This window comes from Acomys russatus, chromosome 23 (assembly GCF_903995435.1).
Source record: "Acomys russatus chromosome 23, mAcoRus1.1, whole genome shotgun sequence".
NCBI lineage: Eukaryota > Metazoa > Chordata > Mammalia > Rodentia > Muridae > Acomys > Acomys russatus.
In genome coordinates, this window is record NC_067159.1 from 2,950,874 (window position 1) to 2,966,435 (window position 15,562).

General features: G+C 42.6%; 1 protein-coding gene across 1 annotated transcript in view; it reads left to right on the forward strand.

Moving 5' to 3' along the window:
• Positions 1–428: 428 nt before the first annotated feature.
• The window catches only part of Spag17 (sperm associated antigen 17), a 205,773-nt gene continuing 190,639 nt past the window's right edge, over positions 429–15,562 (forward strand). The window contains exon 1 of the mRNA XM_051165866.1: positions 429–554. Coding sequence (XP_051021823.1) covers positions 465–554 — 90 coding nt within the window. The 5' untranslated portion in view covers positions 429–464. The remainder of the gene's footprint in view (positions 555–15,562) is intronic.

Consider the following 15,562-nt stretch of genomic DNA (forward strand, 5'->3'; position numbering starts at 1 on the left):
GGGGTAACTCTGTGAGGAAGTGCCCCATATTTAGAGGTTGCAAACCACCTTAGTGACTTTGCTATCATTTTCTATGCGAGGCTGGCTGGACCAAAGGAATCTTAGTGGACAAAGCCTGGAGGGGTAATTTTGAGTTTCTACACGTTGTTTATTCGGACCAGACTCTGCTCCCAAGAGAAGCAGAGAGTGGAAAAGGATAAATTAAATGAGTAGGCCAGCTCTTCGCGTTGGAAAATCATCACATTTACCCTGGGATTCCTGGAGTTTGGCACTTAGAGGCGGCACCCGGGAAACTCTGCTACTATGGAAACGGTAGCGGTTGACCAGAGGGTTAGGAACAGGTTTGGGGGGAAGGGAGCCGGATCCGTTCAGGAACTGGGCGTGGTCTCCGTTACCAAGGAGTCAGGGACGCTCAGACCTGGCCTCAGCCCAGTTTTGAGGCCAATGCACCTCCCATCCTTCCTATGGCACCCAAGAAGGAGAAAGGCCCGGCCGCTGGGAGCGCAAACTCTAAGGTTTGGGAACCCTCGCTCATAGCTGCACATTTGAACCAGGTAAGCCTAGCCTCTCAAGTGTCCTCAGGCCAGGCACAGGGAGCCTGGAGCACTCTGCTCAGTACTGCTCGGCCAGGTCCTAGCGCTTCCCAAATCACCCAGGGTATCCTGATCAGGCAGGGATTGACAAAGAAGTGAACATGAACATGAATGCTGGAGAGAGAGAGAGAGAGAGAGAGAGAGAGAGAGAGAGAGAGAGAGAGAGAGAGAGAGAGAGAGAGAGAGAGAGAGAGAATTCAGTGGTAGTGCTGAAGGAGGCCCTAGGTTCAGTTGGCAGCACCAGAAGAAAAACAAGACAAGAAGGGACTCTCTGCCCTGCAATTTCAAATGGCGATGACAGATCTGTGTGAGGAGGACAGGGGCTGCTCGGGGGAGGGGGCCTTTCAGGGAAGGCTTCCAGATGGTGTGCCCTGGTTGCACTGAGACTGTTACCCTCCTGAACTGTTTCCTTCCTATTTGAGGGCTAATCATCTGTGGCCCCGCCCACAGCGATATTTTAATAAATGTCGGATGTAAACAGGCAGGACCCAGGACGAGCATTCGTAAAAATAGAAAGATACCTAGAAGAAAATAAGCAGAAGCTCCCGGAAGTCGCACCCTGACTGCAGTACAGGGCGCCATCCTTGAGGACTTGGTCTTCCCAAGTGAAATTGTGGGTAAGAGGATCCATGTGAAACTGGACGGCAGCCGGCTCATAAAGGGTCATTTAGGCAAAGCACAGCAGAACAACGCGGAGCACAGGTGGAAACCTTTCCAGGTGTGTACAAGAAGCTCCCAGGCAAGGATGTTAACTTTGAATTGCAGAGTTTCAGTTGTAAAGAAAATGACTGAATAAGATGTCATTCATAGTAAAAAAAAAAAAAAAAAAAGAAAGAAAGAAAAAAAAGAAAAGAAAAAGAAAGAAAGAAAAACGAAAAGAAAGAAAAGAAAAAAGAAGAGAAAGAAAAGAAAAAGAAAAAAGAAAGAAAATGTTCGTATGTAATGGCTTGCCTTGTTTTGTTTTCTATTGCTTTGATAAACAACCATGATCAATAGTGACTTGGAGAGAAAAGGGTTTATTTCATCTTTAATGTCCACCACTGAGGGAAGTGGGGGAAGGAACTGGAAGTAGAAACCCTGCAGGAATTCCGCTTCCTGATTCTGGCTCACACTCAGCTAGCTCTTTTACACAACCCCAGCCCACCTGCCCAGGGGATAACGCCTTCTTCAGTGGGCTGGACCCTTCTCCATCCATCAGTTACCAGGACTGTGTCTCGCAGACATGGCCACAGGCCCCTCTTTTGTGAGCAATCCCTTATCTGACACTCTCTCAGATGACTCTAGGCTGTGTCAAGCTAACAGATGAAACAAATTAGGACATACTCCATGCCACTGAATCAAACGTATTCCTCTGGGGCCGTCGAGAAGGCTCAGTGGTTAAGAGCACTTGTATCTCTTGCAGAGGACCAAGATTTCATTCCCAGAACCCACATGGTAGTTCACAATTGTCTGTGACTCAAGTTCCCATGGACCCTACACATTATTCCGGCCTCTGTGGGCACCAGGAATGTATATGGTACATATACATATGTGCAGGCAAAACACTCATACACATAAAATTCAATATACAAAACACTCATACATATAAAATACGTATACAGAAAACAAAACAGGGCAATTACATAAGAATATATATTCAAAATATATGAATATATTCATCCATTCTGAAGGCATAGGCGATCAGAGGAACTATCTGCTTGTTGCACATTGCCACAAATGCACAGAACAATCTATGACTCAAATCGGAGGGTCCAGATTCATACTGGTCCAGTTTCCACTCATCTCGGCCCATCTTCACTGAGAAACCCAGGGGCTTCTGACACCAGCACTCAGAAATCCATGTCTGGGCTCTAATGTTTCTAAGCCCAAGTAGAGATATGGGGAAAGAAAGGGTACTTCTGGAAATGCCAACCTGCCATTGGGAACCTCTTGTGAAAGTGGAGAATGGGTGTGGTTTGGTTTTTCACTTTGTACATGGATATATGATTTACTAGAGAGTTCGGAGATAAGGATCTTGTGCTGCCCTGCAGGGAAATGTTGCCTATTTATCCCTGTTTTCCAATGCAAGTGTTTCTTCCTCTCTGGGAAGTAATTCTATCTGATATCAAAATTAGTCCTGGTGAGTCCCATGAAAATAGTCTGACACTCCTGTTGCTGCTGTCAGGTCATGCATCACTACTATAAGTCTTCTGCATGGTTTCAATAACTCGAGAGTGAAAGGTGTCAACTCTATAATCCCCACTTACGTGCTTGGGTTCTCAAGGATGTGTGTCAAATCACTCTGTGAAAGTACCCTCGCTTTTGCTTTCACAAGTCAGAACTAGCCAAACTGATTTTCTCCATTTTTTTTTTTAAATGCTGCTGATCAAGTTGGGCTTTGAGTGAGCATGTCTGCCTGAACCACAGGGTTGGAGGAGGTGCTTGACACTATTAGTCTAGTTCTGCAAGCATGAAGCTGTAGTTTTCCTAGTTGAACTGAAAACCTACATGCACTATTTTTCCTTATGGTTTGAAAATATTAAATAATAATCAGCTTTCTTGATCCTGTTCAAACAATACAGTTTCAATAAATCTTCTATACTAGTAGATATAATTGCAAGTCAAAATACTATGTAGCTTTAGCCACAAAGTGAATGAACTCAGTTTTCTTCTGTTTGTTGGAATACATGTTTTGTTATTATTGGAAGAAGATGAATGTCTTCCACTTCTTCCCATATTTTGTTAGCTTGACTTTTAGAGAAAATCCTCACATCAGCTTAGTAGTTCAATGCCTAAATGCATGGTCTAACCATGAGAGTAACTGACTCTGAATTTGGCTAAAAATGACCACGTGTGTATGAACTTTTTGTTGATAAGGTTTGGTAAGAAGTTCTACATGTAGTACATATCTTGAGAATATGTTGTTATTCATGTACAGATGTGTGCTTGAACATTCATGTGCTAATGTGTGTTTTGGATTGGGGCATGGAAGACAATGTAGTGGTCTTCTGGTATTCCAGAAGATAGTTTTCAGGGCAAATCAGTAGTAGTTCTTATTGATGAATCCAAATCAGTAGTAGTTCTGATCTCACTTTGAGAGCAGACTACAATGGAATTTAGCAGAAAAGCCAAGCTCACAATTTGGTTCTGATAAATTGGCCTCTTTTCCCTCTTACATCTATCAATCATGAATAGGTAAGTTGATTAATTATTGGAGGTCTGGCCCCTCACGACAGAATTCATCTCAACTTTTCAGTACATTTTAGTTATTTCCAAAACATAAAATGGTGACAAAGACTAGAGGGCGTCCAATTACCAATCACAAAGCAGCTAGGGGAGAATGGAGGGCAGGATGACAGAAGTCAGCTGGAGTGGCCAGGAAAATACTTTGCTCTCCCTCTGCCAAGACGCTTCTTAATAGGTATGAAATATCACACCTCAAATCTGAAAAGAAAAAAAAAAAAAAAAAAAAACGGGCTTAGATGCATTGTCATGTCACCGAGACTCTAAAAATAGCAACATAGAAATGTGAGTGACTGTGACCCCTGTGTGATCTGTAATGGCTTTAGTACAGCAAAGATGCTTTGCCACAGTCATTCCCTCTTTATCTGCTGCTTCACTCCCTGTGATGTCAGCTGTCCTCAGCCAGCTGTGGTCTGGAAGCATCAGGTGGAAGTAGATGGAATAGACCACTTGTAGATGTTAATCTGCACAGCCTTCTCAGTGATGCTGCCAAGTCCTGGACCATATCCCACTCTGTCTCACCTATGACATGAGCCACCCTTATGCCCACTGTGTCCACAGTGCACATGCAATTCGCCCACTCGTCTCTTCGAAGCCATCTGGTGTGTCATACACACTGCTGTGCAGTGCATGAGGATTCATATTGCACCACATCTCACCATCATCTCACTTGACACTAGCGTCATGGTGCAGGGGCTGTTATGATGGTGCTTAGGATGCACCAAAAACTGCTGAGAAGTGCATCCTTTAAGTGAAAAGGAAGGAGTTATTGATTTAATAAGGAAAGAAAGCAAGTAGATTCTGAGACTGACTGAAATGAGAGTGGGCATCCTGTCAGCCCATTTGTAGGAAAAGGAAAAAGACACTATTACTGTAAAGACTGAAAAAGTGTTATGTCTACGGTAAGTGCTGAGTTGAGACAGGAATGGCAGTAAGTCATGGGATTCAACACTATCCACAGTGTCAGGCAGCAAATAGGTGTCTTGGAATATTGCCCCAGGGGATGGACACTATCATATAAATGAAAATGTTTCCATGTAACTGTCAAGGCACATGCCATTGGCTACAATGAAGGGAAAGAGACGTTAAAGCCTGTTAGTAGTGGTCCTTCAGCGAGGCTCACTTCCCTTCCCTTCCCTTACTCACCCCAGCTGGCTTTGTCTGTTTCCTGTTATTGTAACAAACTGTTTTCACTGGATAATTTACAGAGAAAAGAGATTTCTTTCCTGCATATCTGAAACCTAGTAAGTGCTAAAACATGGTGGCAGCACCTACCAAGAGCCCAGGCTGCACCATAATACAGTGGCGGGTGGCACATGGCAACTAAGCTTCTCCTGTGGAAAAAACTGAGTGGGAGTGGTGTCCACTTGTCCGAATTGCCTCTTGAAAGTAATTACACTTTACCATGAGCTTTCAGGTGGGGAATCTCAAACCATAATACCAACCTCTGGAAGCTGCCTTTCTTCTCTCTGTCTGAACTTGACCTCTGAAAAGGTTTTATGTAGGATAACCATACAGCCTTTACTTGTATGACTGGCTTGTTTTGCTTAGCGTAACATCTTTGATGGTTTGGTTTTGTCATGTGGGTTAGAATTCTTTTACTTTAAGGTACATAGCACGCTTTTTTTGAACCACCTATCCATTGGTGAACACAGGGTTGTATCCCTCCTTCACTAGTGTGAATACTGCTGTTGATGATATAGCATACAAAAAAAAAAAAAAAAAAATGCACTAGGGTTCCTGCTTTGAGTTCTGAGAATCTGTGAAGAACTGGGTTAGCTAGATCATGTGGCATGTAAGATTTTTTTTTCCTTTTTCTTGTTGCTGTTTTTTTTTTTTTTGAGGAGCCACCATAATGGCTAAATTTTGCCTTCCTACCAGATATGCACAAAACATTCAAGTTCTTTGCATCATCACCAATGTATATAATGTTCTGGGGTTTGTTGCTGTTGTTGTTTTGAATTTCTCTTTGGCGGTGTTTGTAATAACCCTAACTGGCGTGAGGTGGTATGTTCCTTGTGCCTTTATTTTCATCTCCCTAATGATTAATGGTGTTAACACATCCTTCTCAATCTCACCCATACTTCTTCTTCTGCCAATTTATAAACTGATCTGTTTGGTGATTTATTATCAAATTGCAAAATATTTTTTTAAACTCTTCTAGATAGAAACCCCTTGGCTGATATTATATTTCACGTAAATGTGTTTTCCTACCCCAAGATCATGTTTCAATACAACAGACTAGAAAAAGCCCCAGTGTCTCATTTCCACATAGAAACATTAAACAACAATAATGGGGGGCGGGTAAGAGTTTAAAATTAAAATAGCCCTTGAGAAAGTGTAGAATCTAAAATCAGTCAAAGATCCAAGGCCACAAATAAGGCAGTGGTAAGCAAAGAGTTCGTTCACAGTTTTTATTCTCATGTGCTGCCTTGGGTGGTGTGGCCACAACACGGTCAGGACCTTCCATCCTGGTTTGTGTTCTGTGCTCCTTAGACTGCGTATTTCAAATAGTCAGTGTTCAAGCTTGCGGATTTCTTACACTTCCTGTTCAAGGCTTCGGGCAAATCCCTTTCACAGAGTTCTCAGCTCAAATGCTGTGTTTTTTCAGAACTGAGGCTTCTGTTGCATCTTAATTTACAAGTATAATCCGTCTCTGTCTCTGTCTCTGTCTCTCTCTCTCTCTCTCTCTCTCTCTCTCTCTCTCTCTCTCTCTCTCTCTCTCTCTCCCTCCCTCCCTCTAAAATAGCTAGGTGGAAAATCAAAATAATAGCTTCCTTTGTTATTTTTTATTTATTATGATTTATTTACATTACATCATGCTTGCTATCCCCTTCGCTCTTAACTTCCCGTTCCCACTCTCCCTCTCTCTTCTGCACTATTTCCCTTTCCCTAGACCTCTGATGGGGCGGCCTCCTCCCCCCACTGTCTGGCCACAGCCTATCAGGTCTCATTTGGATAGTATGTCTTCTTCCTCTGTGTGCCCACTAGGCCATCCTGCCAAGGGGCAGGGATCAAATCATAGACACCAGAGTGCATGTCCGAGGTGCAGCGGCAGTCCCCCCCCACACACACACAAACACTCATGTGGAGAATGAGCTGTCCATGGGCTACATCTGAGCAGGGGGTCTAGGTTCTCTGCATGCATTGTCCTTGGTTGGTGCATCGGTTTGTGCAGGACCCCTGTGTCCAGATCTGCCAGTCTTGATGGTCTCCCTGTGGAGCTCCTGACCCCTCCCGGTCCTTATATTCCCCCACACACACTCTTCCACACAAATCTTGGCACTCTGCCTGGAGTCCTGCTTTAAGTTCCAGCATCTATCCCCTATCCCTCACTGGGTGGAGTCTTTCAGAGGACATCTATGTTGAGCTAATATCCACTTATAAGTGAGTATATACCATGAGAGTCTTTCTGGGTCTGGGTTACCTCACTCAAGATGATCTTTTCTAATTCCATCGATTTGCTGGCAAATTTCAATATTTCCTTGTTTTTTGATAGCTGAGTAGTAGTCTGTGGTGTAAATGTACCACAGTTTCTTTCTTTTTTTTTTTTTTTTATTAATTTATTCTTGTTACATCTCAATGTTTATCCCATCCCTTGTATCCTCCCATTCCTCCCCCCCCCCCCATTTTCCCATTATTCCCCTCCCCTATGACTGTTCCTGAGGGAGATTACCTCCCCCTATATATTCTCATAGGGTATCAAGTCTCTTCTTGGCTACCTGCTGTCCTTCCTCTGAGTGCCACCAGGTTCATTCTTCGGTTGAAGGACATCTCAGTTGTTTCCAGATTCTGCTTATTACAAATAAAGCTGATATGAATATAGCTGAGCAAATGCCCTTCCTGTATGGTGGGGTATCTTTAGGGTATGTGCGCAGAAGTGGTATAGCAGGGTCTTTAGGTAGCACTATTCCCATTTTTCTGAGAAAGCACCAGATTGATTTCCAAAGTGGCTGTACAAGTTTGCATTCCCACCAGCAGTGGTGGAGTGTTCCCCTTTCTCCACATCCTCGCCAGCATGTGCTGTCACTTGAATTTTTGGTCTTAACCATTCTGATAGATGTAAGATGGAATCTCAGAGTTCTTTTAATTTGCATTTCCCTGATGACTAAGGACGTTGACCATTTCTTTAAGTGTTTCTCGGCCAATCAATATTCCTCTGTTGAAAATTCTCTGTAGCTCTGTACTCCATTTTTTAATTGGATCATTTGGTTTGGTGGTGTTTAGTTTCTTGAGATCTTTATATATTTTGGATATTAACCTGTTGTAGGATGTAGGGTTGGTGAAGAGCCTTTCTTTAAATGTTTCTTGGCTATTTGATATTCCTCTGCTGAGAATTCTCTGTTTAGCTCTGTACCACATTTTTAATTGAATTATTTAGTTTTGTTGGTATTTAATTTTCTTGAGTTTTTTTTATGTTAGGTGATGGAAAGATCTCCCATGCTCATGGATCAGGAGAACCAACATAGTACAAATGGCCATCTTACTAAAAGCAATCTACAGATTCCATGCAATCCCTATCAAAATAGCTACACAATTTTTAAGACCTTAAAAAATAAATTCTCATCTTCATATATAGAAAAAAAAACAGAATAAGAGCCGGGCGTGGTGGTGCACACCTTTAATCTTAGCACTGGGGAGGTAGAGGCAGGTGGATCTCTGTGAGTTCAAGGCCAGTCTGGTCTACAAAGTGAGTCCAGGGCAGCCAAGGAAACACAGAGAAGCCCTGTCTCAAAAAACCAATAACCAAAAACCAAAAAAAAAAAAAAAAAAAAGAAAGAAAGAAAGAAAGAAAGAAAAGAAAAGAAAGAAAATAGAAAAGAAAAGAAAAACAGAATAGTTAAAACAATCCTGTACAAGAAAAGATCTTCCAAGGGAAACTCCATCCCTGATCTCAAGCTGTATTATAGAGCAACAGTCATAAAAATGACATGGTACTGGCATAGGAATAGACTGGTTGACCAACGGAATAGAATCGAAGGCCCAGAAAGAAACCCATACACCTATGGACACTTGATATTTAACAAAGAAGCCAAAACCATACAATGGAAAAAAGATAGCATCTTCAACAAATGTTGCTGGTCTAACTGAATGGCTACATGTAGAAAAATGCAAATTGATCTATATTTATCATCTTGCACAAAACTAAAGTCCAAGTGAATTAAAATCCTCAACATAAAACCAGACACACTAAATCTGTTAGAAGAAAAAGTGAGGAAAAGCCTTGAACTCATTGGCACAAAAGAAAACTTCCTGAACAGAACACCAAATACCTCAGGCTCTAAGATCAACAGTTAATAAATGGGACCTCATGAAACTGAAAAGCTTCTGTAAGGCAAAGGGCACTGTCCACAGCATAAAACATCAGCATACAGATGGGGGAAAGGTCTTCACCAACCGTACATCTGACAAGGGCAATCTATTTGTATCCTCCTTGAATTTGGGCGTTCCTTTCTTTACCCCCTGTAGTTTTCTCACCATGTTAAGACAGCTGTTTAGAAACATCTGTCTAATAAATCCAATGCATATCTTTCTTCATGGAGACTTATTATTTTAATAAGCCATGTTTTCCCACTTTCTCCATACATATTTTGTTTAGTCAAAAACAGGGCACTTAGGAACTTGCAACCATTCCAGGGTTTGCAGATGGGCACGGAAGAGTGCAGTGCATTAGGACATACCCTAACCGCCAGTGACAATCCATGAGTAAGTCTCAGGTCTTCTCTTGTTGACTCTGCCCTCCAGACTCGCTGGGTCTAAGTTTGAAAGTTTTCTGTTTCCTCCAAATATCTGACCACTTGTAAACATCAGAGCTTCCCAGACAATCTCACAGCATCTTTCTCTTGGAGCCATTGCTATTTTATAGTGTATCTCTACCCATAATCCCTTTCCCCAGGATCTATGGATCTTAATTCCCTTGAACCTTTAATGTGTTCAAAGCGTTTCACAGCCTCCTTCAGCTTTGTCAACCCATGTGCACACTTCTCTGTTCTCCCTGGATGTAAGCTCTGGATCATAGATATAATCAGCCCCTTTTACGACCTACAGAAAGAATCAAATAGAAGCTCTACTCTGCTCTGCCCATGGGAAGGAGCTGGGATGCGCCATCCCAACCACGTCACAACCACAGCACCCAAGTCAGCAAACAAGAATAAAAGCACCCAAGAAACACCTTGCTTTACCACCATTTAATTTGTCGCAGTAAATTTTTGATTCCAGAGATTATATTTTCTCAAGGGTTATTTTAATTTTGAGGTTTTATTTTTTTCTTTTTGTTGTTCTTGTTTGGTGTTTGTGTGTGGAAAAGAGGTCCCAGGCCTTCCTATTCTGCTGTCTTGATAATTTCACTTTGATTCAAGATATTTTTATCACAGTTACATTTTTTTTCTCCATTTCTTCCCTGCCTGCCTTACAGCAGGTGATGCTCAGAAAAGGGAAATGAACGGACTGCTTTATTTGTGACAGCGTATGAGGCCTGGCATGTATGTTTCTTTTTTTAAAATATATTTTACTAATTTATTCATATTACATCTCAATGGTTATCCCATCCCTTGTATCCTCCCATTCCTCCCTCCCTCCCGTTTTCCCCTTATTCCCCTCCCCTATGACTGTGACTGAGGGGGACCTCCTCCCCCTGTATATGCTCATAGGGTATCAAGTCTCTTCTTGGACATATGTTTCTATTGGAATTTTGTACTAGAGTCAAAACTTCCATACCAATACAAAGAAAAAGATCTTTGATTTGAGCTGTAGAGCTGTCAGCAAACCTGGAAGAGAGCTCTTGGGTTTTTTAAGGTAGTATGTGCTTTTCTCCTCATGTTGTTCATCATCCTGGTATTCACCAGGCTTCTCTAGAGATTGGAGCTCCTTGGGGTTTCTCACAGCTAGAATTTGCTTCAGAAGTTTGTAAATTGCAATAATTGAATTCTTTTATATTCACACACTATCTGAGGGAGACTATCTTTTAATTTGTCCCTAATACAATGCATCATTTTTAATCCCTAGCTCAATGCAGACATCAAGTACACAATTGCCTATTGACAGGAGGGCTACACCATTCTTTTCCCCCCTTTGGAACAGAGATTTATTTATTTACTTTTTTATGTGTAAGATTTTTTATTGATAATATTCATATTACATCTCAATTGTTATGCCATCTCTTGTATCCTCCCTCTTGCTTTCACCCTATTCCCCTCTCCTATGACTGTGATTGATCCTAGGGTATCAAGTCTCTTCTTGGTAGCCTGCTATCCTTCCTCTGAGTGCCACTGGGCCTATCCATCCAGGAGACATGGCCAAATATCAGGCACCAGAGTTCATGTGAAAGTCAGACCCCACTTCCCACTTAACTGTGGAGAATGTCCTGTCCCTTGGCTAGATCTGGGTAGGGGTTTGATGATGACTGCAAGTATTGTCCTTGGTTGGTACCATAGTTTGAGCAGAACCCTTGGACTTAGATCTGCCCATCATAGTGTTCTTTTTATAGGTTTCTAGGACCCTCTGGATCCTTCTATTACCCCATTCTCCCATACCTCTCTCACCTAGAGTCCTAATAGGATGTCCTCCACTCTATCCCACTTTCCTGATAAGTGGGACATGCCCCTTGGGCATGGGACATGCCCCTTGTGCTAGTGTCCAGATATAAGTGAGTATATACCATTTGACTCTTTCTGCTTCTGGGTTAACTCACTCATTATGATCATTTCTAGTTCAATCCATTTATCCACAAATTTCAGGAATTCCTTGCTTTTAATAGCTGAGTAGTATTCCATAGTGTAAATTTATCATAGTTTCTTTATCCATTCTTCTACTGAAGGACACTTAGGCTGTTTCCATGTTCTGGCTATTACGAATAAGGCTGCTATGAACATGGTTGAGCATATGTCCTTGTTGTGTGCTGGAGCTTCTTCTGGGTGTATTCCAAGGAGTGGAATAGCTAGGTCTTGAAGTAGCCCTATTCCCAGTTTTCTGAGATAGTGCCAGATAGATTTCCAAAGTGGTTGTAATAGTTTGCATTCCCACCAGCAATGAAGGAGTGTTCCTTTTTCTCCACATCCTCGCCAGCATGTGGTGTCACTTGAATTTTTGATCTTAGCCATTCTGATGAATGTAAGATGGAGTCTCAGAGTCATTCTGATTTGCATTTCCCTGATGACTAAGGAGGTTGAGCATTTCTTTAAGTGTTTTCTCAGCCATTCGATATTCCTTTGTTGAGAATTCTCTGTTTAGTTCTGAGCTCCATTGCTCAATTGGATTATTTGGTTTGTTGGTGTTTAATTTCTTGAGTTCTTTACATATTTTGAATATTAGACCTTTGTCATTTGTATGCCTTTCTTTTATTGTGATCAAACACACAAAACTTTACAACACAGGACAGTAGAAACCCATGCACCCCTTTACCCACACAAAGTCCTTGCTCCCACAGTCGTCGATTTCACTGTGGAATGATTTCAGCCACCAAATGTCCCAATTAAAAGCCTGGGCCCTCTTACCACCATTTATCTAACAATTGCCACCATTATTCTCTTTATTAAGCTTTTAATTTTTCTTTAATATAAGTATTTGGAAATATTTAGAAGCACCTGACCTATTGATGTCCTTCCTGAGACACAAAGCCTTGCTTCTAGTTTCTATACTTCCATTCTCTCTGTGTGCTCTCCCTTTTTATTTTCAAATAAGCAATCTGCTTTGCGTAATATTGTCCTAGGCACCATGCCCTTTTTAATAGAGGTAACTCTAAAGCAAAGTTTTACTTTTGGTCTCTTACGTCAACTTGGTAGCTTTACTACAAAGTGGGGATTGGCGGAGTAGCCTTCTCGTTTATAGAATGTCTGCTGGAGTCTATATCATTAGTACTTAAACTTGAATTCAAAAGGTTCCTCAAAGCAAATAAACAAATCTAAAAGGCACACTTGACTTGTCTGGAACATGGGCTTTCCTCCATGGTGGCTCTTGTCCCCGACTTCCCTCTACCCACACTTTTTGTTTAGCTGTAGCTCTCGGCTTTTCCCTGGGGCAGGTGACTGAAAACACTTGAGTATGTACCGGGCTGCGATGACAGTCTCAGGCCTGTGTTCTCCACTCCCTCCTCCGTGTCCCTGGCACTGTCATGCTCACAGCCACCAATGATCCATTTGGGAACTAAAGGCATGGACTCCTGTATGAGTCCTGTCACACACCGAGAGGCCATGTGTAGTCTCTGAGTGTCCTTCTGTTTCTGTAACGTCTTCTTTCCACTGCTGTTCTCCATCCTTGTGTCTTCATTGCAGCCCAATCCCACACCTTTAGATCCCCGAATTCTTAAAAGAGCCCCAATACTTACTCAACATAGGATCATCTGGCTCTATTCATTAAGCTGGGCCCATTTTTAACCTCACTTTTCCTAAATGCTGCTCACACTGCAAAAGTACTGTGAACCATCAATAATGACTTTGAGCAAATGCTAATCCACCTGCTTTCTTTAGCCCTCTCTAACCTCTAATCAGCTACAACTAATGGATAAGATGGTGTCCTCATAGCACAGATCCATAACCAAGGGGACAAGATGCTGGAATAAGCCCAGCTCGTTAAATCCCATTTCTCAAACGGTGGAATAAATGACTTTCTATTATATCTGAACTTTGGTTTTGTGTTTGCTTTTGTTTTTCATATGAACACAGTACTTCAAAAGGTTGTTACAAGTATAAGACAATGCTTATTTTAACTATTTTATATATATGCATGTCTATAGCATGTAGCTCTTAGTCTTCACTAAATATATGTACACCCCGTGTCTTCTGTTTTCACTTCTCCCTCCCTCCCTCCCTCCCTCCCCTCCCTCTCTCTCCTTGGTCAAACTGAATCTCCATACCCCACAACTGCTCTTATCTACTACATAAGGCTTTATAGAGCATGCCTCACAGTAAGCTTTTTTTTTTCTTTTCTCTTCACTAGTTTATTTATTTAATCACTTTACAGCCTGATTGCAGACCCCTCCCTTCTCTCCACCCAGTCTCACCCTCACATCCCCATCCCCCCCCACTCTCCCTCCCCTTCTCATAGAAGGGTACCAACCCACCCTGGCACATCAAGTTGCAGCAGGACTAAGCACTTCTTCACCCACAGAGACCAGACAAGGCAGCACAGCTAGGGAAAAGGGATCCAAAGGCATACAACAGGATTAGAGAGACAGGGCCTGCTCCAATTGTTAGCCGACCCACATGAAGACCAAGCTGCACATCTGCTGCACATGTATAAGGCGTTTGAATCCAGGCTATGCATGCTCTCTTTGGATGGTGGTTCAGTCTCTGTGAGCCCCCAGCAGGTCTTCTCATGGTGTCCCTGGTCCCTCTGGCTGCCTCAATCCTTCCTCCCACTCTTCCACAAGATTCCCTGAGATCTGCCTCTTGCTTGGCTGTGGGTCTCTGCATCTGTTTCCATCAGCTGTTGGATGAAGCCTCTCAGAAGACAGTTATGCTAGGCTCCTGTCTCCAAGTCAAGGGTTGCTTCTCTTCCATGGGGTGGGTCTAAAGTTGGAGCAGTCATTGGTTTGCCATTTCCTCAATCTCTGCTCCGCCTTTATCTCCACATTTCTTATAGGCAGGGCAAATTTGGGTCGAAGGTTTTGTGAGTGTGTTGATGTCCCCCTAACTCCACTGGAAGCCCTGCCTGGCTACAGAGGGTGGCCACTTCAGGCTCCGTATCTCCCACTGCTAAGAGTCTCAGCAAGATCACCCCCATAGACTCCCAGAGATGCCCCCCACAAATTTCCATTCTCTCTCCCAGTCCTCTCCTGGATTCTCCCCACACCTGGTCCCCATCCCCGTTCCCCTCCCCACCCCTGTCTCACCCAGTTCCCTCCCTCCATCCACTTCAGATGTCTATTCTATTTCCTCTTCTAAGTGGGATTCAAGTACCTTCCCTTGGACCCTCCTTGGTACTTACTTAGCTTCTTTGGGTCTGTGGATTGTAGTGGCTATCCTGTACCTTATGGCTAATATCTACTTATGAGTACATACAATGCATGTCTTTCTGGGTCTGGGTTACCTCACTCAGGATGTTTTTTCTGGTTCTATCCATTTGTAAGCTTTCTTCTCAAAAATATTTATTTGTATTGAGTTTAAATTACGTATATATGTGCAACTACGTGTGGGTAAATATATGTGAGCGCAGGTGCCCATGAAGGCTAGAGGAAGGTGTCAGGTGCCCTAGAGCTGGGGTTACAGGCAGTTTTGAGCTGCCCTGTATGTGTACTTTGACTGAACTCGGGTCCTTTGGAAGAGCAATATGCACTCTCAGTCAGTGAGCCATCTCTCCAGCTCTTTTATACTCTTTTTTTTAAGACACAGTAAACTTTTCTATAAATTTTGTCTGACATTTATCTCCCCTTGCCTTGGCTCTAGGCCCCACATTAAACTCCACACTTAGGTACAGATTCGTTTGGTATCGTTTCATGCATTATAGAACATGAGCTGTTAGGAACCACATTTTTCATCCTTATATACGCTCTACCATAACTAGCATAATTTTAGGCACATGGTACACACATAAATGATAAATTCCACCACTTTGCCCATTAATCTTGGAGTTCCGTGAAGCTTGTGTCACAGAAATCAGTGTGAGTAGCAGACAGGCAGTATGCGTTCTTAGACAAGGTAACAGAGGGTTGGCATAAAAGAGCAGTGCCTGGGGAAGAAGCAGACACGTGAAGGAACTTCTCTAGAACATTCAGCTCATGGTTGCTCCTTATTACACCTCTGATGAGGAAT